Below are 27,745 nucleotides of genomic sequence, written 5' to 3'. Positions count from 1 at the left end.
TCCTGCAGCATCCGGCAGCCCTGCAGCTCACATCCTGTGATGCCCATGAACCCTTGAAGCTGATTTCCATTGATTTCACTGAGCTGTGAGCTGTAACACACCCCAACCCGCTAACGTGCCCCAGGTGGCCTGCACCTTCCCGCTGCTGGGGCCAACCACCTGCCTGCTGATGGTGGCTCCTGCCCCAGCATCCTGCTTCTCCCCCGACCAAGCTCCTCCTCTAACGGCCGCCCCGGCTGTGCCAGTGCAATTGGTTGTGGAAGGACAAAGTTTACTGGCACTGCTCGTTTGGTTTGGTTTGTGGCCAAGCAGGTCCTTGTGCGGGGAGAAGGGCAAATTCGTGTTCGGTGTGACCAGGTGAAACTGGTCACCGGCACTAAATTGGGGACGAGCAAAGGAAAAGGAGGGCTGAATCTCCCAGCTTTAATTTCCACCTGGCTGTACTTCACTCACCAGGAGCAAATTTACACCAGCACTATCGATACCAATACTCTCTTCCCACCGAGCCCTTCTCTTCTCCCACCATGTGCATCACCCAGGGTCCCACGATCCCATGACCTGCCCGGGGTGAAGCTCTCAGGGCCGGATCCTTTCCCCCCACACCTCGCTCAGCACCGCGCCGGCCGCTCGTGGCGCAGGAGGCAAGGTCGCAGGCACGCACCTTGCACTTGGAGCTGAAGGTGCCAGCTCCTGCTGCGATGCCAAAGATTAACGGCACGCTGATAAGGGCTGGGGGAAGTGGCCGGCAGGGACTTCTGAGAGCCCTCGCGAGTGAGGCTGTGCCTGGCTGGGAGCCTCTCGTGGTTCCCAGCCTGAATCGAGCTCAGCACCAGTTCCCTGCTGCTGGGATGCTCTGCCCCCGTCACCAAGGCTCTTCTACCACCCTGGGCATTAACATTTCTTGGTCTTGTGCTTTGTCTTCTCAGCAAAGCACTGCTGCAGGACAGCCGAGACATGGATTGGTGACAGCAAACCCCATGCTGTGGTAGCACCATGCCCAGGGGCTGCACCAGCAGCATTTCGTGGTGTGGGGCTCCAGCCTGACCCACTGCATGCACCCGCAGGAGGGCATGGGCTCGCGGCCACTTGTCCCCCATCCTCTTTGTGGCTCACTTGGGGTCCCCTGCAGAAGCTGTTTGCCTTCCCCGAGGTGGGATCTGTGCCTGATTCCCCTCCTGTGCCATGCCCCAGGCCCGGCAGGAGCAGCTCTGCTGTGCTGCAGCACCCACACACGGTATCCGGAACAGCAAACGGCTCCGGGCATCAGCGCTGCGGAAAGAAACGGCTCCTTCTGTGGCTGCTAACTCAGGTGGCACGCATCGGACTTTCCCCCAGCCTTTTCTCTGTCCTCGCTTTAACCATTCATCCTCACAGGCGCTGTTCCTTTGTCAGGACTACGCACCCATCGCACCCACACGGAGGGAAAAGACCTCTTGGACAGCAGGGTTACGGCAGCAGGGCTGGTTAGGTTCGTTGTGATTAAATCCCATCCATTTTCTCATTTGTACCTTACACACCCTCGGCTCCCTGCTCAAGCCTGAGCCATACGGGCACATTTTGCCTTCGCTGCTGACTTAATCAAGCAGCAGAGAGCTGCTGTGTGTGCTGCAATTGTTGTCTCTGGCACCGGGGAAAAAAAAAATAGAGAGAGAGAAAAGGGGAGAAAGAAACACTTTGCAAAGGGCTGCTATTATCCACGCACGACGGCGACAGCATATTTAGCACGTCTGTGGCGCTGGGGCTGCAGTAATTAATTGCACGTCTGACACTCTGGCTGGCACAGCCTTGCACCCAGAGCTTTCCCAGAAATGCAGGCACCCATGCGGGCCAAATCCAGCCCCCCCAGAGCTCCGTGGGAGCTGGGTGCCCACCCCAGGCTCACCCCGATGGCTGGAGGGGGCTGCAGGGGCTGGCTGGGTGCTGGTGCTGGCAGGGATGGGGGCTCCATGGGGGGCTGTCAGGGCAGCCCAGGGTCTCCAGCCCTTCCCTGGTGCCTGAAAGCTCTGTGCAGAGCATCCCCCTCCCTGCCCAGACCCCAGCCCTCCCCTCAACCCCCCATTAACAGAAAGATGCTCTCAGTCACCATCGAGGGGTATCCCCCCATGTCCCCCCCAGTCCCCTTTCCCCTCCACACCCCCCACTGCAGGTGGAGCATCCCCAAAGCTCCCAGGCTGGGGAAACCATACAAGCCCCCCTGTTCCTCCCCCAGCCCCTCTGCCTGCCAAGGAGGTGCCAGAGGGGGGGGGATTCAGTGGGGACCCCCCCATCTCCACCCTGGGGAGGGGGGGGCAGCTCCTGCCCTCCCTCCCCAGCCGCCTGCAGCCGAGATGCTGCTCCTAGTGCAGAGGGAAGGAGGGAGGAGGGAAGAAGGGAGGGAGGGAAAGAAGGAGGGAGGGAGGAGACCTCCCTATCTGGCTCTATCTCCTCTGCTGCCTCTCACATGCTCCGGGAAGGCGATGCGGCTCCCTGCGTCCCGCTGAGCGAGGCCCCGCTGCACCCCACCGGGGCTGCGCTGCCCAGGGCAGGGGGGGCCACCCCCCCCTCCCTTCCCCTTCCCCTGCCACTTCAGCTCTTTGGGCTTTTTTTTTTTTTTTAATTTTATTTATTTATTTTTATTTCATTCCCTCCCCCGTCTTCCTGGAGAAATACTAACTAATAATAAGAATTCATAATAAGAACAAGCCACCGCTCCCTGCGCCAACCCCGCGGCGGGCTGGAGAGGCTGATGCGGCCGCTAAGGTAAGGGGAGGGGATTTTGGGGGGGCTGTGCGGGGCCCCCCATGGCTGCATGCTGCCCCCAGCTCCCTGCATGGCCCTGGCTCCTGCTGTGGGACCCGGCGAGGCCGCCAGCCTCCAGCTGCCTCCTCCTGCTGCCTCCGCTTTTATCCCCAAACCCGGCTCTTCTCCCTCTTGCTCCGAGCCCGGCATTTATTCCCCGCTGGTGGTTGCCACCCAAACTGCTCCCTCCTGGGCTCAGCCCAGCGAATAACCCCTTGCTAATTGGAAATATTTCCCCTCCCCGCCAACCCTCCCCAAATATTTTCCCCTTCCCGTTATAACGGTGGCCGGTGGCCGGCAGCAGGACGGGAGTGCTTCATTTGCGGAGCTCTCCCCGAAGCCCTGGGGTCTCAAAGCTTCAGGGCGTGGGTTGGAGAGGGGTGACAGCTGCCCAGATGTGGCCACATCCCTTTGCAGGGGCAGCTGGAGCCCGGCTGGCCTTACTCCTGCTGAACCAGCCCCGTAAAAAGCCCCAAACCCCAGCTGGGAGCGGCGTAAAGCTGCAGGATGTAGCCCCGAGGCAGGACACTCCGGAGGCACCAGCCCGAGCGGCCCCTGTCGAGGCTTGCTTCCAGCCCGGGACCTGCACGCTGCTCTTCCTAACCATTATGTACGTTTCGGGCGAGCGGGCTGCTTTTGCAAGACAGGTGCTTTTTGTTGTGGTGGTGGTTGGGAGGCAGGAGATGAAAGTTTGGTGTTGTTTTGATGTGATCCTTGATTGCTGCCTGTTGGAGTAATTGCATCGCAATTGCTCAGAGGTAGAATCAATTTCCCCAAATTGAGATTTTAATGGGAGCTCGCGAGCTGCTGTTATGTCATGTGGTTTAAGGCGGCGTTGGGTTGCATTTATTTTATAAACTGGATACTTTTGCAGGCGGCGCAGGGCTAACAGCACCACCCAGTGGGGCCCCAGCCCCGGCCGCCCCCAGCTGCTCCCCCGCCACAAAAGCTGCTGCCCGGCCCAGCTTCATTTCTTCCAATACCTACAGAAGGGCTGGATTCTTTTTTTTTTTTTTCTTTTTCCCCATAAGGAGCATGTCTTTCCCAGATATTCAGGAAAATATTAAAAATCAGGCGGTGCCACTGACATTTAGCATCTCATAAACGAGAGGCATCCCATGGGGGCTGGATTGCTGGCCAGGAATCGCCAGAGAGGGACCTGGGCAAGGTGCTTGGGTTTCACCTGGGACCCTTCGAGCTCCCCTTTCTCAGCAGACTGAAGGTGCAGATTTGCAGATGCTCAATGCTGTGCCCCACCTTTAACGGGGAGCCCCAGGAGGTGTCCTTGGCTGACCTGTCAGGTAGAGGGGCGGAATTAGGGAGCTGTGTTTGCGCTTTCGCAAGACTCCAGTAGCTGTTAACAGCAACAGAGAAAGACAAGGCTGCCTCGCTGTCCTGTTCCACAGCCTGTTTCTGTCTCCGCTGATGAACACCCAGGTCTGGGTGCGAATCCTTCCCTGCTGTTTATTTTGGGGCGCCTGAGGTTCGCCAACCTTTCCTGCTGAGCTGACATGTGGCCATTTCAACTTGCTCTTGGGCACCTCCCAGCCCTTCTTTTTTGTTAGAGAAGAGCCTAGACGTGCAGGAGATACACTAGAGAGACAGTACTGGATATATTTACCCCAAAGTGGAGGCCAGGCCAGCAAGAGAACTAAATCCACGGGAGGTGAAGGCCAGGCAGTGCCCCAAACACCACTGAACACAGGAGGGCTGCCCCGCGGAGGAGTCCAACCCCACCAGGCTTTTGCAGTGGGAAGAAGCAAAGGAACGCCACCAGCCAAAAACAAATGGACGTGATGACCTCGATCACACTGAAAATATCCCTCTGTGTCCCACTTTCTGTCATGGTGAGACGAGAAGCTTTCCTCCAGCCCATCTTCCCCTCGCCTTGCGCAGCCTGGTGACTTCGAGGTGACTTTGTGGCACTTGGCGGAGCAAACCCGAAACAGGATAAGCCCCAGCGACTTCAATTAGGGCCGCTGTTAATTAGTCACTCTCAGCAGATGCGAAGTTGCAAGTCAACAGCGCGCTGTTTCTCCTTTATTTATTGGTGCTACAAAGCCATATTTAATTCCACCTTCGACCCGCCGGCCTCTCTTTGCATAGGCAGATCGGCGAGTCTAATGTTCACAGAGGCAGCTGCGGACCGGTGGATTATCTCAGCCGGGCAACTCTTTTCTGCACTTTGCCACACAGGAGCTGGCCAACCTGCAAAGCCCAGCCCATGCCACCTCCTTCGCCTGCCCCACGAGGTCCCTGGGTGCTGGGGCATGGATTTGGTGACACCTCGGGGGGACGCCGGGCTCCTGGCTGCTGCTGCAGGTGTCCCAGAGCAGGGGCAGGTCAGGAGGGCACTGGGTTTAGACACTTGGTTGGCAGCTTCGAGGTGCCCAGCTCAGGGAGAGCTTCCATTCTTTCTGTCAGCCAGGAAAACTATAAAATAATAAAAGAAATTGGAAAAATTAGTAAAGGGGAGGTCTTTGAAATGAGCTGCAGTGTTGGCCAGCATCACAAACACAAAAGACGTGGAAAGATGAAGGGTGGGTTTTTCATTATTCTTGTTCTGAGGTTTTTTGCTCTAATAAGGGAATCTTTCAGAGCACAGGTGTTTGCTTTTAATTCCACGAGCATTTTGGAATCGGTTCCCAAACCTCCCCAGATAATCATTTGGGGGTTTCCACTACAAACTTCCCTTCCTCCTTTAGGGAGTGATTAGCTTTTTGCTGCTTAACCCAAGCACGTATCAACACCGAACGCCTCAGGATTAGCTTCCTGCCCTGCTGATCACAGCTTACCCCAGCCAGGACACGAACAGCACCCGCTGGACACCTTGTCCCGAGGCAGAGAAGTCAAAGGCACACATGCTGCAGCTCTGTGGGGTTCATTGCATGAAGGGAAGTTCACGGGAGAGTCAGGAGCAGACCAGGAGTCCTCTAACTACTAGTTACACTCCTCAGAAATACCCATATTTACTATTTTAGCCATATAATTACAGGTGTTGAATAATTCCATTAGGAAGGCAGCAAGGGGAGGCATCGCCTATAAACCTTAGGGTTCAAATTAGGCACATTCCTCCAGCCCCGCTGAAGCCCACAGACATGCATGGTGTGGCACGGGGCAGAGCGCCCTGGGAAAGGGTCAGAAAAGCCAAGTTCAGACCAGCGGTGTAGGCTGAGGATCCCTTGGGAGCTGTGATCTCCCTGCAAATAGCCAGCAGGATGCTACGGGCTCACACTGGCCATGATTCTTCCGCACGTGGCACCTGGATGCTCAGAAGCTCGCACCCCTCTGTAACGAGGTTAAATGTGGGAACCGAGGTGTGGATGCCCACGGATGTGCCTTTGCCCCCGAGCAGAGCCTCAGAGGTGTTTGCAGTTCAGTGGCGGGTGGTTGCCCACATGCTGTGTGCAAGGAGCTCCGAGTCCAGGCTCCATGAAGGAAAGAAGTAGGGGAAAACGGGATCAGCGCTCCCCAGTTCTCCAATTCCAAGCTGAGACAGCCCCATCAGGCAAGGCAAAGATCCAAATTTCGCCCAGCCTGCATTTCAGTGGGTTCAGCCTGCATTTCAGATTTTCAGCCCAGGTCTTTGATCCAGCTATCAGAAAGGTGAAGGTTGTTTAAAAAATGTGGAACGGGGAGCGGGAGCTGCAGAAGCGCACCTTATTTGGGGCCTTTTCCTGCTCTGCAGCTACGGCTTGAACACATCTGTTGTTTTCTCCAGCGAAATCCACTGCTTTGATCGGTGCCAAAAACAGCAATCCCATTTGCAATGCGTGATGCAACTGAGCAAAATCAAGGAGCAATTGCTTTACGAACTGGAGCCAGGGGCACCGGCGCACGGCTGTGCAGCAGCGCGCTTCTCCCGAAGCCAAAGGCAGAAGCTCCAACAAGGATCTGATTTTAAAAACAACGCCTCAGACTGGGTCCCAGCTCATCATTTCAATGCCTCGGCTTGCCACAAGACAGCAATACCAAAGGGGGGCTGGAGGTCAAATCCAGCTGGAGGTGCTATTTAGCAGCTGGATTTGAAAAGTTGGCCATGCAGCCCGTTTGCACCTTAAAAACAAATAGATCACACTGTATGTCACCGGCCTGGGGAAGAGCAGGAAGGATATTTTCACAGATCGAACCAAAATCAAGGCTTGCATTGCAGGAGGGCAGGGTGAGAGCAAGGGGAAGGCATTTGGGGCCTACAGCCCCTTCCCCTGGCTTCCTCGCGGGCCCCCTCCAGCTCCAGCTGCCCACACATCCCCTCGGCAGGCATTTCTTCTTGGGTGGTAGCAGCAGCTGGCAGGGCTTGGACATATTTGCCCCTGTTTGACATCCCCCACAAAGAGGTGCTTGGGGTAGGCGTTCCTCCCACACTGCCTCTGCTACAGGTCTGGATGCGGCCTGCCAGCTTTCATCTCCTGCCCGGCTCTGGCAGCGGTCCCGCACACGCAGCTCCCCCCGACTCCGGTGGACATCACCCGAGCGCAGCTGTAGGAGGATCAGGACCAAGACAGATCTCCCGTCAGGCAGGCAAGGCCCCAGGAGTTTTGGATCCCATCTGGGTCCCAGATGGAAAAGCTTCAGCAGTTTTAATTCCGGACAAGGCCCCAGCGAAGCACCTCCTTCAGCTGCAGCACCGGGGCCAGACCTCCGTCTCCTCTTCCTCAGCTCCCTCTGCAGGGATACCTCTTGTGGCTGAATCACGGGGAGGAAAGAACAAACTCCTCTTGGAGCTGTGGAGCTGCTGTCACGCCACAAAGCGTCCTTGAGGCAGAGAAGGGGATTTCCAAGGACAGCTGGAAGCGAGTCAAGGAGCACCCCTGGCCCCTGACACCCGTGGGAGGAAGGCCCCTTGTCAGAGGGGTGGCGGAGAGCAGCCGGCATCCCTTCCTCCTTTGTATAACACCCCCGAGAGAAAGGAGATAAAACATTAGGACGGCGAGGGGGCACTCCATCAAAGGAGGGCTAATGATCTAAAACAAGGAAGTTAAAGCGCATTAATTAAAGCGTATTACACCCGTGGGCACTCTCATTCAGCACTGGAGTTTGTCTTAGCTCGCTGTGGCTAAAGCATCCTTCGAGGGGAATTTTAAGCAGACCCAAGTGGGCTGCTCGGGGGGTGCTTCCCTCCTGGCTTCGCCTTTTGCTGGGTGGAGCAGAGCCCGGGGACGGCTGCAGGTCCGACCTGCTCGCCTCGTCCTGCTGTGGCATCGCAGGGGGAGGAAAAGGGCAGGATTTTGGAGCCCAGGAGGCAAACACCCGTGTGCTCCCTGCTGCTGCTCCATCCCTGTGGCTGGGGAGCAGGGAGGGGGATCCCGGCACTGCCACCTGCCCCCTGCTGCCACAATGAGACCCCCGGGACCACCATATGGGTGCAGCCGGTGGGATTTGTCCCCCCAGAAGCAAAAGGACGGGCTGCACGCCCAGGGCACAGCTCTGCATGACCTTTTGCATCAGCCAGCGGCTGGCTGGTGGCTGGACGGGGGGGTCCCACCAGCTGTCCGCTCCCAGAGCTCCTAAATTTGCCGTTTCCGACCCATTTGGGGTTTTAAAACACCTGGAAGGGTGGCAAAAAGCTTGCACCCACCCCGCAGGGTGGCACGGAGCAGCTGCGTGTGCCACGGGCGAGGGCACGGCCTCACCTTCCCCAGCCCAGCCTGCCCCACGCCGCACCCCCAAGTCTCATTGTAGAGGGGCTGGAAAAAAAATAAAATACACATCCTCCCATAGCGGAGGCTCTCCCCAAAATGCGTGTACCCGGGGGGGTCTCTCCGTGCCCCCCTTGCCTCCCTCCCATGGCCGCGCTGCGGTGCCCGCCCCTTCCCCGCGGCCGGCGGCGCGCATTGGCAGGCGGCGGGGTGATGGAGGGGAGGGGAGGGGACGGCGGCTGCAGGAGGGGAGGGGAGGAGAGGAGGAGGAGGAGGAAAAAAGGAGGAGGAGGAGGAGGAACAGGCTGGGTAATCTCGCAGTGCAGAGGCCACCGGAGCTGGGGCCACCCGTCCCTGCATCGCTCCGCGGAGCCATGTGGGGCTTTTGATTTTTGTTTTTTCTTCCCCGTTCCTTCTTTCGATTGATTTATTCCCCTCCCCCTTTTTTTTTCCCTCTCTTCCCTTCTTTTTTTTTTTTTTTCTTCTTCTTTTTTTTTTTTTTTTTTTTTAAACTCTTCTTCCAGGGAGAGGATAGTGGTTAAAGCTCGAGCTGGATGGATGGGTATGGGGAGAGGGGCAGGATCCACAGCCCTGGGACTTTTCCAAATCCTCCCTGTCTTTCTCTGCATCTTCCCTTCAGGTAAGGAACGGCCTCGTTTTCAAGATTATTTCCCCGTGTTTCTCGCAGACCTCCGGCTCAGTTCCCCTGCCCGTGGGCCTCTTTTCTCCCTCCCTCTCTTTGCAGCAGTTTGCCACATGTTGAAAATAAGCCGGGAGAGAGGGGGGGGGGGGGCTCGGATTTTGGTGCTCCCCCTGCCTCCTCCCCAAGCCCTGGCGGAGGCTGCTGCTCCCTGCCCTCACCTTCTTTGTCTCCCCGCTGTCTCCTCCCGGGAAAGGAGACGGTCGGAAAAAGGAAAAAAAAAAAAAAAAAAAAAAAGGAAAGGGGAAAAAAAAAAAAGAAAATCAGAAAGAAAAAGGAAAAAAAGAAAAAGGAGGGGAAAAAAAAGGGGGGGGGGAGAGAAAAAAGGAAAAAAGAAAAAGGAAAAAAAAAGCCCCAGCCAAGGGGCTAGAGGTGACAGGGGCCAGGCAGGTTCCGCTGTGCCCATCCCGGGGGTGCGATGAAATTTGGGGGTTGGGGGGGGGCAGATGAACGCCCCCGGTGCCAGATCCGTGCCCGTGCGCGCCCCGCCGGGGGCTCGGAGCGGAGCCCCCCCGCTTTGCGCTCCGAAAGGGGCAAAGCAGAGAGGGCTCGGGGAGGAAAAGGGGGGCGCTGCTTTGGGGGTTTGGGGCAGGATCGGGCCCGGAGGAGGGGGGGGCACAGCCCTGAGACCCTCCCCGTGGGGCCGCGCTGCGCACCTGGGGCCGGGCGGCGAAGGATGCGCGGGGGGCGCGGAGCGCGGTGTGACCCCCCCCGGCTCCTTCCCCGGCCTCTCTCGGGTTGTGGAGGCTTCGCACCGTGTTTTGGCTGGGAAAAAAATAAAATTAAAAATCCCCCTTCCCTTGCCCTAGTCGAGGGGGGTGCAAGCAAATGGCTGGGGGGCACCCAAGGGCCCCCCCCCCGCCCGCGCCTTGCGCCTCTCGCTCGGCCCCCGGCCCGCATCCCCCGGTTGTTTGCATTGTGTCAGAAAAGGAGAGAATTTCAGAATTACAGCTGAAAACGCCATCTGTTTCCAATGAATCCCCCATAGTTTTTCACAATGTTTTTGGCAGATCTCTGCCTGCAAATTCCTTCAAGCCCTGAGTGCTTGTTTTTGTTGGGGGAGGGGAAGCCGAGTCCACAGAGGCGGATTTGTTCCTTCCCAAACTCTCCAGTTTCTTTACCTCCTTTTTTTTTTTTTTTTTTCTTTTTTTTTTTTTTTAACATTTGCAAAGAAGGGGGGAAAAAAAGACCCGAGCGAAAGCAGGAGGGAGAAAGAAAAACCCTGGCGCTTCACCCTCCCGGTTTGTTTATCTTCTCGTTTTAGCCAAACTTTCCCTTTTTACATTTTTAACTCGCCCCTGCCTTTCTTTTGCATAACCGTAGGTGCAGCAGTCTTGCACACACATGCAGCAAATAAATAAAGAGCTGCTCTACGCCCTTCCTCCCCCTTCTCCCTCCTAGCCCAGATGCAGGAAAGCAAACCCGGCCCGTGCTGCGCTTAGCACAGGGCTGCCCCCAGCCCCGACCCTGCTGAAACCACAATTTTTTTGGGGGAAAAAACCCTCTTGGTGCACCCATAATGCCCTTTCCCGAGCGGTTGGGGCTGGGAGATTTACGGTGCAAGAAAGAACTTGATAGGCGATCTGGCTGCCTGCTTTGTTTGATTCTCCCTTCAGCAGTCAAATAAGGTGCAAAGAACTGGCAAAACGGGGCGATCCGGAGCCAGCGGGAGCGGGGCGCAGACGGAGCCGGGGCTGCCCGTGCGCGCTGCTGGGGGGCTCGCTGCCAGTTTGGGGGCTGGGAAGATAGGGAAAGGGGGATGCTTCCCTGAAGCTTCCTTCACCCTTTTTGCTTTTTTTTGCCCCAACGGGGGAGTTTGCGGGCTTTCAGCAGCACCCCAAAGAGGCAGTGTGACCCCAGTGAAACTTCGTGGCCCCCCAAACCCAAGCTGACAGGGGCTGCTCGAGGCAGCCCACGCGGGGCCCGGCGTGTCGGATCAGTGCCTGGCCGAGTCCTGCCCTATTTATTTATTTGCTTAACCCCCCCCTACGCGCACAGCCTGGGCTGGATTCCTGCTTGTGCTGCTTTCACACCAACAGCTTCACCCCAGTCTTGGCGCCAAGCACCCTTGGGTGCTGCCCCCCTGGGGTCAGGGTGAGTGGTGGGCACCTGGGGGTGTCCCACAGTGGTCAGCTGTCCCCTACCAGTGCCTCCCAGCTGGGGCTGCACCGAGTTTTCTTGCAAATCCTTTTGTACCCAGCCAGCAAAACCCTTCTGAAAACCAGGCTTCAGGCTTTGCTCTCCCCCTCGTCCTCTGGCTCGCTTCGGCTTTCCCGGGCTGTGGCTCTCCTCGGCTGATTTGCCTGCAACACGCCGCTGCCTCCAAAAAACAAAATGGGATTTTCTGCCCTTGGTCCTTGCAGGCAAGGTGGCCGATTCCCAGTAAGGACCCAGCCCTACTGGAGGTGTGCAGATCGGTTATAAACGCCTTTTGTCTCAGCGGCAGGGAGGGATGGGATCACAGCGTTAAGCCAAAATCGAGGAAGGGGGCTCGGAGGAGGCTGCAAGCAGCTCCCCTCCAGCGGGGCCGGGAGGATGGCGCCTGTGCGGGACATTGTCAGGGCAGGGAAAGGAGGGAGGGATTCAAACGTAAACCTGGAAATATTTTGGCTTCCCTGTTTTGCTGCTTGCTGCTCTCGTACTTGGAACGGGGAGTCCTCTGCGACTGCCAGCCAGGCTCGGTGTGAGGCTGAGCGGAGGCACCGGGCTTTTAACGCAGATGGGGTGGACGCCTTGCTTTTTGTCCCCAGAAGTCGCTTTCCTGAGATCCCAGGCCCTTGCTTGCTGGGACCGGGGTGGTATCATGCATGACTTCAGGTTTACAATGGCAGCAGCCAAGGTTTCTCCTCCTGTGCGGCCTAAGCAGCTGCACCGAGACGGGTGTGTGCGTGAAAGTGTTCACAGAGCTGTGCAGCCCTAAAAACTTCCTGACCCCGGGCTTCGCTGGGGCTCTGCACCAACCTGCTGTCCCCAGAGAGCTGGGCCACAGTGACAACGAGCTCTGTGGGCTCCCCTCAGGCTCAGCCCATGAACCACCCATGGCTCTGGCAGGGCTGCGTGTCCCCCCCCCCAGCTCCCTGGGGGTGAGCAAAAAATAAGGAAATTGAAAATGAGGGTGTTTGGCCCGGTTGGATGGGTGTCCTGGGGTGCTGCTGGGTTTGGTTTGTTTTGCCTGTCGCAACAAACATGCCAAACATGGAATGAGGGGCAGCAATAGGGAGTGTGAGAACCCAGGACCCAAATTAAAATTGGGGTTCCGGGTAGTTTGAAGGGGGCTTGGTGGCCTCAGGGTGGATACAAACCCAGAGGAACGTGGGGACGGATGGAGGATGCTTGGAGATGCAGCTGTGATGGGGCAGGTGAGGAGACCCCATCCTTTTCCTGGCTGTCCTGGCAGATCCTGTCCCCATGCTGCATGTCAGGAGGGAGCTGTTGGGGCACAGCCCTGCGTGGCACCAGGAGCACGCTTCCAAAAGGAGAGCCTTTAAAAAGCTCTGCAACCTGCACTTGGCAACTGCTCGGATTAAAAGAGCTCCCGTCACCACCAAGACATTTATTCCCTTGTCCGTGAGCTCTCAAAATAACAGGGCGTTCGATTGCAGCCTGGAGATTGCTTTGCACTCAAGTGCAGCCGGGTTGAGTAAATCACTGCTTCACCAGCTGAAATTCCTGCAGCAAGGGGGAGAATTGAATTATGTCCAACTGCAAAACCAGATGCCATCCCCTTGATGAAGTCATAGGGCTCTCGCTGCGGAGAACAAGCTGGCTCCTACACACACGCACCCTCTCAGGCACAGACTGAGCAGCTCTGTGCAATGTCCCGGCCGTGGTGCATGGGGCCCAGAGGCCCTGGAGATACAAGGACAGCGAGGCCTTCAGGGTGCATTGCCAGCAGGGTGTTGAGGTCTCCTTTCCACTTCTTGAGCATCGAGGAGAGCTTGGCTGTTGAGTTCCCAGCAAGCAGAGCTCGCCCTGAGTATAAGGGGGGTTTTGTGGGACAGGCAGAGAGCAAGCTTCACGTGAGCCCAAAGTATTTTCTGCTCCCTGGGTTTTCTCTCCATCCCGGACAGCTGTTGATTTCGGTCCCCAAAGCTTTAACAGCAACCTGTGGCAGTTTGGTTTGCTGACCAGTTACCTTTTTTCTTGCTGTGTGATGCTTCTGAGGTGACAAGGACGTGTGGCAGGGACAGATCCTGGCGCTGGGCTTTGCAGCCCACAGGAGGCGAGAGCACATCTCCGGCCTCCCAGGGATGGGAAGATGAGGCTGGGCGGTGGGGAGCTGCAGGACAGGAAGGGATTAGGCCAAAAGTTACTCTAAGTTGCTTTTTCTCATAAAAGATCCACGCAGGCAGCTCGGTCCCTGTGCATCCCAAGCGTAGCCCCAGCATTTGTTTGGGTGCCCACCTGGGTTTTGGGTAGACTTGTGGGGCCGTCACAGCTGCCGTGCCACCCCACGCCCCGCGCGCAAATCAACGCCTCCGACGGAGATGCCGCAATTTTTTTGGCAGGCGTTTAATTGTATAAATTTGCCTCATCCAGATTTATGTGCTCCGGGCTTTTCTCCATCTCCTCATTTTGTGTCTCATTTACCTCTGCGTTTGAAGGGTTGAAATTTCACAAGAGCACGGCGGGGATGATTATTCCTAGAGGGAATCCACACCTGTAAGCATCAAGCGCTTCCCTGCCAGCCCTGCCGCGGCCCGGGCGAGGAGGAGGAGGGCGAGGGACCCGCTGCCACACCTGGGGGGCCCGCGGGCGCTGGTGGGTGGCAGCTGTGCCTTCAAACGCTTCTCAAAGGCACCCTGGGAAAACGGCTTCGGCGCAAGGTGCTGGAAACCCAAACCAGCCCCGTGGGAGCCGTGCTGGAGGGCTGCCCCACCGCGGGGCTGGTGGTCGGTGGAGGTGGCCACAGGCTCCTCGTGCAGCGTCTGGGTACCGATGTCCTTTTTCTGGAGGGCTGGGGACAGGTGGTGGTGGTGGAGGGGGCTGAGGGTGATGCTTTGTGAAGAGGATGAGAAAAATACCTTGCTCCCCACTGGGCTCGTCTTGAGTGAATCCTTGCATGGCCTCAGCGTCCTCACCTGTAAAATGGAGTGCTCCCGAGGAGGTTTACATGCTCCCAGGAATGGTTGGTGTTGGGAGAGCAGCTGGGTCCTCTCAGGGAAGGCCCAGGTGGGCAGTCCTGGCACAACAGAGCCCCGCTTCCCATCCTGTTGTGAGCCGTGGTGTTTGTTGGCATCCTTCTGCAGACGAAGACTCGAAGAAGGTCGCTTCTCTCCCTCCTCTTCCTCCATCCACCAGCTCTCAGTCTGCATCCGTGGAGCACAACCTCCCAACCCGCCACCGTGACCCCAGGCTGCTTCTTCAACAGCTGTGGCAAGGGCACTGCTGAAGCCTGAATCCCACCATGAAGCTGAAGAGCAAAACGAGCCAACCTATAACTCTGTTGCTGTAAATGCTTGTCCTTCCTTCCAGTCCATTGTGCCTCCCGAACTCATGAAGATTTGCTGATACCTCAGGGCAGCATCTTCAGCTTGCCACAGCCCCAGCTGTGAGCTCCAAGGCTGTGGTTGCTGCCCCCTCCAGTGGTGCCAGAGATCCCATCTCCCTGCGGGGGGATGCTGGGGTGGACCTGGAGGAGCGATGCTGGCCGGGCATCACTAACGTGGCCAGCAGGCCTGGGGGAGATGCACTTGCTCCTAAGCACGCCGTGTCTGCAGTAAGAGGATTCCAGGAGCCAAAAGAGCTGAGTAAGTGACAGGAGTGTCACGGGCTTCTTTGACAGCATCCATCGCTTTGTGCCGTGCCCGGTGAAGGCACTGACTGACTCTGCTGTTTTCCTGCACGTGCTTGCCCCGTGTTGCTGCGATGCCGGGAGAGGGGAGGTGGGGGACCACGAAGTCAGCACCGAGGACACGAGGGAGGTGCTGCAGTGACAGAGACCAGAAAACTCCTTCTGCGTCCTCCTTTTTGACAACCTGGTGAGGCCTTTCCACAGCATCCTCTTGAGCAAGATGAGGCCTGGGCTAAAAGAGAGACGCTGCAGATTCACCCAGAGCTCCGAGCACACCCTTCACCTGCCTTTAGCACATCCTCAGCCTTTGCCAGCGGGCGCACAGAGCCCAGGCCCTGGCATGGAAGGTGCCTGCACCGAGCCAACCTCCCCATGCCCAACGCCCTGCCAAATGGCAGCTCCAGCCCTTGGAGAGAAGCAGGTTTATTTTTCTCCTGCAGCTCTGTCCTCCTGGTCCTCCTCCCCCCGCTCCAGTGCAGCTGAAACCTGAGCTGATCCCTTTGCACATGGGTAATTTATTGGTCTATTGGGCTTTTCTTGATGGCAAATTGCATTGTCTTTCTTCCTGGGTTGAGGCTTTGGAGCAGTTTGCTGCATTCCTGCAGCTCTTTTCTCAGGGCTGATCTTTCACACCCCCTCTGAGCACAGTCAAATCAGTTTTATTGGGCCTCTTTGTTATGCAAACGAGGCAATAATAACCAGGCTATTATTCGGCAAGATTGGGTCTGATTAGCAGTTCAAAGGAGGTCGCTGGAAGAGCCCGGCATGGCCAGCAAGGCCGGGGACGGGTCGTGGGGCTGGATGCAAGGGTGAAGCACTCGTCCCCTTGGGTCTTACCTCAGGCTCTCAAAATCTTGAAGGAAGAGATCCCCTCAGCAGTGTTTTGAGGAGCAATCTGGATATTTTTTTTAAAAAAACTTTTTCCCCATCATTCTTTTGCGAGCGGTGGCCAGCCAGGAGCTGGAGCTGGTAGAAGTCGCTGGTATTTAGCACCTCCGAGAACCGTGCCTTTCCTATTGAGGTGTCAGCATAAATATGTTTATTTAGATTACTTAAATAAATATCTGTTTAGGAGCCTAAGTCTACGTGCTCAGATGTGAGGCCAAAGGTAATTACGTTTTACTGTGTTCTCCGAAAAAAAACCCTTTTACTGCATGTGTGAGGCTTGCACATCTACACCTCAATCCATGGATTTGGAAAAACGCAGGATGATGTATTTGCATCACATGTGGGTGATGAAATACTTTCCAGCCCGTTAGTAACCAGGAGGATATTAAACAACATCTCTTAGCAGTGAACGCTTTAAAATTAACAGGTCTGGTTAACATGCACCCAAGAGTCTTAAAAGGATTGGCTTTTGCTTACTGAAACTAATTTCCAGTAATTCTCATTGCTAGAGAAATTACAGGGGAAGAGACGAATTGTTGGTTTTGTGCTGGTTTTCTGAACGAGCATGATTTGGGTAAATGAAATCCCGGTAACCTGACACCAGCCGAAGGGAAAATAGGGGGCACTGATAATTAGAAGGCTGTTAAAGTTTGGCTGTTAAAGTTGGATGCGTGCGTGCAGTCGGTTTGAACGCTTAATTTAATAGCGTGCAGTCTAGCGGAGATGTGCTGTAGGGGAGCACAGCGTGGCTCTGGCCGGCACCTCCAGATGTGGCCACGTGCTGGGGCTGCCTGAAGGCTGATTTTTTGGAGCAGGGGAGCGAGCTTCATGCAATGCAGAAAAAGAAAACTGCGATTTTTTTGTGCCCAGGCAGGGGCGAGCGCACGGCCCACGTCCGCAGCACCCGTCGGGGCGGTGAATTTTGCAGAGAAACCTCCTGCCGTGGGGAAGGGAGGCAGCAGGCTGATTGTAGGGCTGGGCAAACACCTTCCAGTGGGAACTTAAAAGTGCAAACCGTTTAGCTTATCTGGAGAATTGACAAGTGACTTGATTGCAGTGTGTAAATATCTTTGCGGGGAAACACGCTGGGTACTAACGGACTTTTTACTGCTTTGGAGAAAATTGCTGGTTCTTTTTATGTCCTTACAATGAAGTCAGATAAAATCCACTTAGGACCAAGACCTACGTTTTGTAGAGGTGATAAACTCCTGAAACAGGGGCAGCTTTTCAGCCCGCAGCCACCTCGGGCTGCGGAAGTCCTCGGGGAGGTGCACTTGAACAAACACAGGCACCAGGCTACGTGCAGGCCGACTGTCGTGGGCTGGGTGATTTAATGTTTTTTTTTCCTGACTTTAAACCTTTCTAAATTGCCAGTCTCCAGGTACTGAAGGAAATGTCATGCCTTGTTTAAGTGGCACCGAGTCCCCAAAAGGAGAAGCGCTGAGGCTGGGGAGGTGGCTGGGCTACCAGGGGTTGAAGCCACACGTCGGAGGCACCGTTTGGTCCCTGGGACAAAGGTCCCTCTGCGGCAGACTGGGGTGGCAGTGTCACCCAGCCACGAGAGCGTCACGCAGGTCCTGCAGAGCCTCGCTGGGTTCCTGGTTGAGAGGGGTTCGTTTCCGTGCTAAGTCATCTGTGGTTGAAAAACAGATCCGTTGTGAGTAGATGGAAAATAGATTACGTGAAATTGAATAAACATCGCTCCTTGGCCCGGGTACAAATGAGCCTGCACGGCCGTGCCAAAGCTGCTGCCAGGGGACAAGGCACGGCGGGGAGCAGGGCACGTTTCCTTTCCTCTGAGGTGGCTTTTTGCTGCGTCCCCAGCACGGTGGCAGTGGTGGCAGCCACGTGGCTCAACCCGAGGCTGAGTCACGCAGGTGCCTGTGAGCCCGAGGTGCTGCACAATCGCCACATTGAGCAGGCGGGCACAGGAAGACCGAGGCTGTGCCAGCCGGTGACTGGGAGCAAAGCCACACCGAGCCCTGCCTGCAAACCCCCGGCCATCCGACCCCCAGTCCCCATTCCCACCCCGCCACAGGGAGATGAGGAAGCGATGCCCCTCGTGCAGCCCCCCAAGGCTTTGCCAAACCACCGGGGCGATGGGAGAAGTGTCCATGGGAAAGCACAGGCGTGCACGGCCCCGCTCGCACACCGCCCCTGCGCGCCGCCGCCAAGGCACCTGGCTTGGAAATCTGGCCTTATATGGGGCCATGAGCAAAACAGCAAGAAGGGGACCGGTGCCAAAACCCGAGCGATAACATCTTAAAGAAGAACGCTCCCCCTTCAGGCCCAGGGAGGAAAGAGAGAGGCTTCCTTGTCCTCCTGTTAGTTTTGTTTCTTTTAAATTGGGACCTTATAAAGTCAGGAGTGACCCTTGGTGGTGCGGCAGCGTGGGATGCTTGGCGCAGGGACGTGTTTGGCGCTGGGTATCGGGGGCAGTTCTGCAGCAGGGGCTGCTTAAGGGGTCACTGCCTGCTACAGTGCCATGGCCCCAGCTTCCTCTGTGGTGGTTTTACAGAGACACGTTGCTTGATGTCCCACCAGGAAGGTCATCATTGCTCAGAGACAGGAGGAAAACCTCTCTCCCCTGCAGCTCAGCCAGCCTGCTCTGTGCGTAGGCTGCCACAGGTCATGGCTGCATCTCCCGATCCAAGTAAATGAAGCGTGCCCTTCAAGAGCAACAGGCTGTGGCTTTATTCCTGCTACAAATCCCATCAGAAGGGCGGGAGCAGCCCACAGGCTGGGCTGCCCTGCATAGCTCATCCCAGTGCCTTGCTAAGAGTAGGGGCTGGTGGTCCTGCCCATCCAGGGATATGTCCTTCTGCTCCTCCTGGGGCCGTGCTGCTGCCACGTCTGTCTGCAGGGGTGGTGCATTGGGTTTTGTGCAGCCTCAGGGCACCCCCAAGCACTGCATTAGGTATAACTGCTGGGAGAGCAAGGCTCCTGGGGCCATAGGTAGCTGGAGTAGCCGGCAGTGGCATGGTTGCACTTCTCCATGTTCTTTTAGCTTGTACCTTCCACCTGGAGGATCTGCAAAGCCACGCTGCGAGTCTCTCAGCAGAGATGCAATTTCCTTATTTCACACCTCAGTAAACCAACATCCATCCTGCTTGCACTCCCCGTGCCAGCAAACTGACTTGTTCCCATCATTCTGATGGTTTTACCAAAACTGTGGCATGTGTGGGATTGCCTGTGTTAATGCCTCCGTTCCTCAGAGCGGCCGCCTCGAATACGCTCCTTTCCTTTTCCCTCTGTGTTCAGGCACTGTGTTAGCTATAGCATGCTGTAGCAGCCATATGCAGATGTATATCCTCCAGAGCCAAGATGCTCTGCATCGGGGATCCAGGCTTTTGTGTCTGTGGGTAACAAGCCGTTCCCAGCCATCTCTCATCCAGGAAAAACACCGAGCGAGGCACTGCACTGCGAGTCAGCTGGCAGCGATGGCCCACTGATAAGCAAAGTGTCCTTGGTGGAAATCCAAACGCTCAGGGCTGAGAAGGGAGGGAATGTGAATTTATGAATTCTTCTAAATCTGTCCCATAAATGCAGAAGGCTTAGCAGAAATGCCAACCCCTGTCCCAGACTTGTTATCAGGTCACCTCCGGCTGATGGCAAGTGAAAGCAGGACACAAAGGTCTCCATTCTCGCAGGTTTTAATTGGACACTGCCAAGATGAAACAGCTCCTGGGTTTTCAGAGCTGTTGCTAGCATCTGAATTTATTAAACATGTATTTTGAAACTGCAAGGAACCTGTCACCGTTTCCTATTTGCACTTCACTCTTCTTGGAAGGAGAGAGCAGACAGGCTTCCTTAAAGCTGGACTGCTGGGTACTTTATAGCCTTGGTGTGCCCTCCTGATTTTCCAGCACCAACTATGTTTAGGTTTCCAGCACTGCAGTGTTTGAAACTAAAACATACTGTTTTCCCTGCAACAATGCCGGGTTTTGTAACTTTCTCTTTAAACAAATCTGAAATTATTTTGGCACAGATACGTTGCCAGCCTCCTTCTAAACAAATGCCGAGACAGGAATATACGTGTATGCCTGCGCGAGGCACCGCAAAAGCATCTGGAAATGGTGGGGCTTTTTCTCTTGTTGCTCCGCTGCCTTTTGTGCCTGATCCCATCCAGTCTGCAAGCCTTCTGAAGGGGTTGATTAAGAGGAGAGGAAGGAAAACACCATGAATTTTAAGTGGTGTGAGCCCGGGTTCACCCAGCAGGGCTCCAAATTGGCACAGGCAGAGAGCAGTGTCTGTGCGACGTTCAATGGAGGCCATGTGCTTCTGCACAGCTGCTTTCAACTCTGCTCCAGGGAAGCCACACAGCCCTGGGGAATAGGCACTGGGGAGGGAAAAAAAGCAAAAAAATAAAAATTCAGGATCCAAATTTCCTTTGCTTTCCTCTGGCTTGCCAGCAAGTACTGAGCCCAGCGGAGCTCTGCTGCCTTCGGCTTCTCCATCTGGAGAAAGGCGGGCGGGCGAGCGGGGTGGCTGGCACCCTGCACCCTGCCGTGCCGGTTTTTCTCCTCTGCGTCAGCCTCTTGTTCTCTCCCCATGGGCCGTGGCAGGGAACAGGCCTCCCGCCTCGTCCCTGGGCTCCCCCAGCACCCGTGGGGCGCAGCGTGCAGTGTCATGGGGGATGCTGCAGGAGAGAGGCTCCCAGGGGTCTCCCCAAGCCAAAGAGGAGGAGTAGGAAGGCCTGCAGATTTTTGCTGTGGTGGAACTAAACACGCAGTAATTCACAGAGTTTTCAATGTCAAGCCCTAAAAAAGCATTAAAAAATGCCACTGCATCTCTCACCACATTAATAACCCCATTCTATATCCTACCACATTAATGCCCTGGCCTTATCTTGTTAGTGAATACATCCCATTGTTCCTCACCCTGGTTTTCCCCCCAAGGAGCATTCATCTAAAGGCTGGTTGCTCTTTCCCTTCTTGCCTTCAATTGGGGCAGATCCTGTTGGTTTCCTTGGCTTTGAGGAGCCTCCCATAAGAGCCAGGTCATGTGAGAGGGTCACATCTGGTGAGCGAGGTCGCATCACGCGCTGCGGCCAACATCAGGAGGTCGGGCTGTGGGAGGGGAGCACCAGCTTTTTGCCGGGAACGGAGTTGGTAACTCAAACGTTGACCATTTCATGTTTTCCTCCCACCCTCCACGCAGTGACGTCTCCATGCAAGATCCTCAAGTGCAACTCTGAGTTCTGGGCGGCCACGTCGGGCACCCACCACCTGGGCGCAGAGGAGGCCCCCGAGTTCTGCACAGCCCTGCGCGCCTACGCGCACTGCACCCGCCGCACCGCCCGCACCTGCAGGGGCGACCTGGCCTACCACTCGGCCGTGCATGGCATAGACGATCTCATGGTGCAGCACAACTGCTCCAAGGATGGCCCCACATCCCAACCCCGCCTCCGGACATTGCCCCCCGGGGACAGCCAGGAGCGCTCCGACAGCCCCGAAATCTGCCACTACGAGAAGAGCTTTCACAAACACTCGGCCACCCCCAACTATACTCACTGCGGGCTCTTCGGGGACCCTCACCTCAGGACTTTCACGGACACCTTCCAGACCTGCAAGGTGCAAGGGGCCTGGCCGCTCATAGACAATAACTACCTGAACGTCCAGGTCACCAACACGCCAGTGCTGCCTGGCTCCTCGGCCACCGCCACCAGCAAGGTGAGCCTCGGGCACAGCCTTGTGAGGAGGGGTGGAGGTACTTTTGCACACCCTTTCTTTCCATCATCATTCTCTTCCACCATCTGCACATCTCTCTAGGGAAGTATGAGAGTGGATAGGAGCACCTCATAAACACGAGCACATGACCATAAATGTCAGATGCCCATCCAGACTTTCTTCTTCTGTCCCCACTTGTATTTATATGCCCAAGGTTTCTTCCTGGGCGTGCCCAGCCCCATCATGGTTATCAGGCTCAGGTGCTGCAGTTCAGAAGGCAATCATGGCCAAAAGAGGGGGATGGCAAATTAAGAGGGCTCCCACCTGAGAGACTCCAGGTGCACAGACAGACCAGGAATGATGGCAGCACTTACGGAGGACACCTGAGATCCAAGTAGGGAGCTAGGCTCCTCCAGCTGCCTTCCTGCTGCCCAGGCTTGTAATTGTCTCTCTGGTTTGCAGCCAGATTGTGGCATTTTGCGGGGTACAGTCTGCTCTGGCAGTGCTGTGACAGCCTGAGTAAACATCGCAGAGGAACAGAGTGAGCGCTGAGAAAACCCAAGGGCAAACACGCAGTTGTGACACAGCAGGCCTTGTGTGACAGCCTCAGGTTCAGGAGAGACCAGCAGCTGACATGCTGTCACGTTGCCCTGTGGTGTGTGTGCTCTAAAGCTGAAACCACTTGTGCCAAGATATGGAAGGCTCAGGAGGAGACGTCTTGCTCCTGGAAGGTGTCCTGTCCCACAGTGCGTGGGAGACCTGCTGGGCCCTGAGCGAGGGGAGAGCTGAGTAGCATGAGCATGACAGGCAGTGCAGTTCCCAGAGCCACCGCTTCTCAGCTCTGCCCATGACCATTTCAGCCTGAGCTGGAGCTGGCATTTTGGTCTTGACATGTCCCTAATAAACTTCTTTAGAGATGACTGATGCTCTCAACTCCTTACCTACCCAAGTGCATTCAAAACCTGCTGATGCCTTGCAAATAAGTCTGGCTTGAGGGAAGTGGTCCCTTAAGGACAAGGGGACCTACGATTTCTAGGCAGGAACTCAAGATCACCACTTTAATTGAGCCCTTTTTCTGCCTCACGGGCTTGTGGTGAGGAGAAATTAGTCATGAGATCTGCAGCACGAGCTATGGGAAGCGTTACTGGGTCACTGCTAGAGGACCATGTGCTGCTGGAAAGGACGGGAGCCTCTTGGTCCAAGGGGCTCTTTGTGTTTCTGCTCGAGAGTCTCTGACCTTATCCTTACTCCTTCAGGCAGAGACAGGGCTGGACCTGGAGAAGGACTCTGGGAGGAGTAGTGCAGCCCGAAGACCAGGGCAAAGTGGTGCCTCAGGACATGGCTGAGGAGGGGACAGCAAGGCTGCCGTGGGGCTGGGAGTGTCTGTGTGCTGAGGGGAGGAGTGCTGGGAGAGAGGGATGTTGCCAGAGCTCTGTTCCTGCTGGGATCACAAGTTCTGGAGCCACCACTGTGCTCAGCCCGGGCCTTGGGGTGCCTCCATTTTCCCCTTTGTACCCTGTCCTTGGCCTATCTGCCACGTGGCTGCAGGAGCTGCCTCTCCTCCAGCCCTGCCCTGCTCCCCACACAGCAGCTGGGTCTCAGTCTGCTCCTTCATGGGGGGTGTCCCCCTTCCCATTCCTCCCTCAGGGAAAGAGGAGCCAACTCCCATTTTCCTCCTCCTTGTCAGGCCTTCCCCACAAAGCCAGGTTGGCAAGGGAGGAGGAAGGGCTGTGAGGTGAGTTATTCACCGAGGGACCCAGGTTTGAACTGGTTGATGGTGGGGAGGATGTTGGGCTCAGTCTGCACCTGCAGCCCTTCCAGGAGAGCCTGCCCACTTCAACACCCTGAATGCACGTGGGTCTGCGTGGTTGTGATGGAGCACAACATGGCCCCGGGGGGCAGGGGAGAAGACCCTGTTGGTTCACAAACAGCCAGGGAGGGGAGGAGGCTGGGCCTGTGGGATGTAAATACCATGGGAGCCAGAGAAGCTCCACCACCTACAGGAATCAGGGCTCGTCCCCCTCTGCTGGCTGCCAGGCCCTGGAGGCAAGACGGCGCTGCGTGCTCCGGCATGCCACCACAAGCCTGCGACTAGCGATACTCCAACCAGCCCCAGCTGCATGGGAGCCACCGTGTTGGGCCTGCTGATAACAGCACGGATCCAGGGGGGACATCACGTCCAGCCTCTGAGGCTTGCCTCCATGCATGGTGTCCTCAGCTCTGAAGCGGGATGACCGTGTCTGAGTGCCTAAAAGCTGGGGCAGCCACCTATGGGTGTATAAAATTTGGGGCAGCTTCTTAAGAGGAAGTGTTTACCCATGAGCTAGGCTGTGCTCCTGGCTGGGTTGAGCAGACAGCTCCTCCACCTCCCACACTGATCCTGGGGGTGGCTGTGTGCTCTTTGGGTGGTCAGCACTGGTTGTAACCCTCTGCCTTTTTTTTCCTCCTTTCCTCCCCCTGCCAGCTCACCATCATTTTCAAGAGCTTCCAGGAGTGCGTGGACCAGAAAGTGTACCAGGCGGAGATGGACGAGCTCCCCGCTGCCTTTGCTGACGGCTCCAAGAACGGTGGGGACAAGCACGGAGCCAACAGCCTGAAGATCACTGAGAAGGTGTCGGGGCAGCACATCGAGATCCAGGCAAAGTACATCGGCACCACCATCGTGGTGAGGCAGGTGGGCCGCTACCTCACCTTCGCCGTCCGTATGCCGGAGGAGGTGGTCAACGCCGTGGAGGACCGGGACAGTCAGGGCCTCTACCTGTGCCTCCGCGGTTGTCCACTCAACCAACAGATTGACTTCCAGACCTTCCGCTCGGCTCAGGCAGCTGAGGGTCGCACTCGCAGGAAGGGGCCCAGCCTGCAGGCTCCCCCCGAGGCTTTCACGTACGAATCGGCCACGGCCAAGTGCAGGGAAAAGCTGCCCGTCGAGGACCTCTACTTCCAGTCCTGCGTCTTCGACCTCCTGACCACGGGGGACGTCAACTTCATGCTGGCTGCTTATTACGCCTTTGAGGACGTGAAGATGCTTCACTCCAACAAAGACAAATTGCACCTCTATGAAAGGACACGGGACCTAGCCCCGGGCAACGCGGCTCCCTCGGGGCTCCCCCGGGCCCCTCCTGCCCTCTGGGTTGCACTGCTGTGTTTGAGTCAGTGTTGGCTGGGTTTGTTATAGAGGTTTGCTCCCTCGCACTGTGGGGAAAGGGGAGCAGGAGGGGATGAGGGACAAGACAGCAGCGCTGGACGAGGAGAGTTTGGATAGGGGATCCAGTGAGGAGTGAAAGGATCGTCCTCAGATCTCAGCCCCTCTCTCCAGCACCTGGTCCTCCCCAGTTCTTGTCCAGGAGGAACGTGATGCTCCCAGGACCAGTCGGGAGATTTTGCTGGACTGCACCTCGAGTAGTCCTTCCTCACCTCCCATCATCCTCATCCTCCTCCTCCCTGTAGTGAGGGTGCTGGGGAACCCCACCTCCTTGCACGGCACCCCTATGGTCCCGAGAATGCTCGTGGTGACTGTGATGTTGGAATGTGTGAACGTGGCTTTGTGTTAGGGAGCCGTGAGCATGACGGGGCTGGGCTCCGTTTTTTTGGGCTGTGCACATTCACACAGCCCCATCGCTGCAGGAGGCGATGCAAAAGCAGCAGGTAGGGGCTGAAACGGTGGGGCTAGCCACAGAGAAGAACAAGGCACCTTCTGGGTAGAAGGAGGACATGTTCCTCAAGCTTTGGCTTGTGTTCTCTGTGGTTCAAAGGGCATCTCCAATTTTAGCCACTTCTTTCAGCTGATTCACTCCATAGTTCTATTTCTGGCTCCCTTGTCTCTGCCCAGACCCACTGAGGACTCTTGATTGCGACAGGAGAAACCTGGCCAGTATTCAAGTGATTTCTTTAACTTCTGCCTGGCGACGGATGAGCTCCTTGCGCCATTTACTCCCCTAAAACTGGCAGTGGGGAGGCTGCTCAGTGGGAGACCCGCTCCGTGCCCCCTCAAGCCCCACAACCCCTTGCCTGCCCGCGGATCAGCCAGGTCGTGGAGCAGGAACGTCCCTCTCTTGTTTGTTTGCTGCTAGGTCTCTGCTCTGCTCCTCGTCCTGGGGCCGTGACTCACAACCCCATTGCAGACCCGTTGCACCTTAAGCCCTTCTGGGCTTGACTCTGGAATGGGGCAATGTTAGAAATCCAGCCAGGAGACAGGATGCAGCAGAGGACCCCCTACCCCAACAACCCCCAAATATCTGTTCCCTGCCTCAAAATCGTTGATAATCTCCCTTCCCCACCACGTTGTGCTGCCCAACCTCTTCCTCTCCATGTTCCTCTGTGGTTCACCTCATTGCTCACTGAACAAACAGCGAGACCACCTTTGGTCTGCATCTTGGAGACCTCTTTATGGATTTCCCCTCCTTTCCTCAAGGGGAATTTCCCAGAACTCAACCCCAAAATGTGTCACCCTTGGGGGAACCTCCTGCTCAAGGGAGGTCTCTGGGCATGACGAGACAAGCTAGCACCAAAAGAGGTGGGAATAGGCTACATTTGGCAGTCTGAACTGGTGCCAAGAGGCAGCCTGGTGTAAATACTCAATGTGACTATTCATTGTGTCCTAACAGCTCTAGAGCTCCATTTGTAAAGCAGCAGAGAAATGCAAAATTGTGTCAATGGATGTAATTTATATTGTCTCTTTAATATATAGAGCCCTGGCATTGATCTCGTGTGACTGTACAGATGAAGAGATGTAATTGGTTTTTAAGTGTTTAAGGAAAGAAAAGAAACAAACATACAAACAAAACAAAAACAAAAAAAAAAAAAGATGTGTTTACTACTTTGCTCCTTGCTTTGTTTGCTGGTGCCCCAGGTATTCTGTTTAGGCAGATTTTAAAATAAGGATATCACAGTTTGGCAGCACTGAGGAGACCAACCACTGGACCCCACGGCATGGGACAGTTCAGCTTCCTGAAGCACTAATTGCTCAGCCAGGCTGATTTGGACTTTTTGTTTCCCATATTAAAGAAAAATCCAAACATTTGTCTCTTGAAATTCAAAACCCAAGTTTTGAAAGCCTAAATTTCTCACTGGCTATGGGGAAACACTTGTTTCTTGCCATATTACCCCATAGATAACAGCTACTGTGCAAAGCATCCCCTCTGAAGACATGCTGCTTCGCAAACAGCATCTAAGCTGGCCAAGCCACAGCATGCCAATAAGGCCATCCTTCCCATAAAACCTCCCTTTCCTATAAAGCAATCACCCTCTTACACATTTGCTGTGGCTCGGGGGTAATTTAAAGCCAAGGAAATTATATTTGATTACCACATGGCTCAGTCCCACTGTCCAGGTGAGCGCTCCAGTGGTGGTCAGCTGTCGTAGGGTGGTTGGGGTATCCCTATTTTAGAAGCAAACAGTGAAGCACTTTATTTTGGTTGTGTTTGACCCAGTTCTGGTTAAAGGTGAAGTGTGGCCAAGAAAGACCCGATACTTGGAAACAAAAGAAATACCTAGGTAAAGGGGGGACATTATGAGAATGTCCCCCACCTCCTCCCTGCGTTCAGACCCACGGGAGTGTCACCACGTGTATATACTGTAAATTATTTATTGAGAGAAATGCAAGTAAAGTTTGAGGTTTTTTTGACAATAAATTAGTGGGTCTCGTTTTGTTCCCGGTGTGTTGTATGGTGCTGTTCACCACTCGCTGCAATTGCTATCCCATTTCTGCATTCCCTCTGAAGCAGCTTGCTTCAGTCCAAAGACACCTTGACAGCTCATCTCTGTCCAAAATCTCTCATAATTTTGCTCTGGGGTTTTATTTATTTACAGCCAAATGAGAAAAGGGGATGGTGCGGAACAACTATAGCTAATAAACCATCTGAGCCTGCCTCTCTGAGCAATGGAAGGAGCCAAGCCAAGCAGGGTGCCATGGCCCTGCTCCTCCCTCACACATCGCTCTTGGCTCCAGTCGGGTTTGTTAGTGCCCTCTGATGAGGGAAACCAAAACTGCACTTCTCTGGTTCATTTTCCTCTTTGAAAAGCTGACCTGCCGCCTGATCCAACAGCAGGAGCTGGGAGGCTGCGAAAACCGGGTGGGACATGGGCACGGGCTGAAGGTATGCACTATTTGGGTAAATTCACACAAAGACATCAAGCACCAGAGATCTGAGAGAAACACAACCTTGCTCTCTGTCAGAGCCCTGAGCAGCTGGCAGGGGTTGGAAAGGGCATGGGAGGCAAACCCACCCGCTCAGCCACCACTTGCAGCAGCTCCCAAGAGTTCAGCAGGTGGGACAAG

General features: G+C 55.7%; 1 protein-coding gene across 3 annotated transcripts; it reads left to right on the top strand.

Annotated features, from left to right (window-relative positions):
• The first annotated feature begins 2,614 nt into the window (after positions 1-2,614).
• Positions 2,615-27,116, top strand: RGMA (repulsive guidance molecule BMP co-receptor a). 3 transcript variants are annotated; one of them, XM_084293413.1, is made up of 4 exons: positions 2,615-2,739; positions 8,942-9,057; positions 20,960-21,471; positions 23,933-27,116. In XM_084293413.1, exons 1-4 carry the CDS (start codon positions 2,726-2,728, stop codon positions 24,641-24,643), a joined length of 1,353 nt encoding a protein of 450 aa, XP_084149539.1. In that variant the 5' UTR covers positions 2,615-2,725; the 3' UTR covers positions 24,644-27,116. The 3 variants fall into 3 exon arrangements, with proteins under 3 accessions (XP_084149539.1, XP_084149540.1, XP_084149541.1); XM_084293414.1 differs by lacking the exon at positions 2,615-2,739 and adding an exon at positions 8,709-8,726; XM_084293415.1 differs by lacking the exons at positions 2,615-2,739; positions 8,942-9,057 and adding an exon at positions 14,563-14,867.
• Positions 27,117-27,745: the final 629 nt, after the last annotated feature.

The sequence above is a fragment of the Netta rufina genome, assembly GCF_964035555.1.
Source record: "Netta rufina genome assembly, chromosome: 11".
Lineage (NCBI taxonomy): Eukaryota > Metazoa > Chordata > Aves > Anseriformes > Anatidae > Netta > Netta rufina.
Note: the sequence above shows the minus strand (reverse complement) of the source record. Positions and strands in the feature narration are given on the sequence as shown.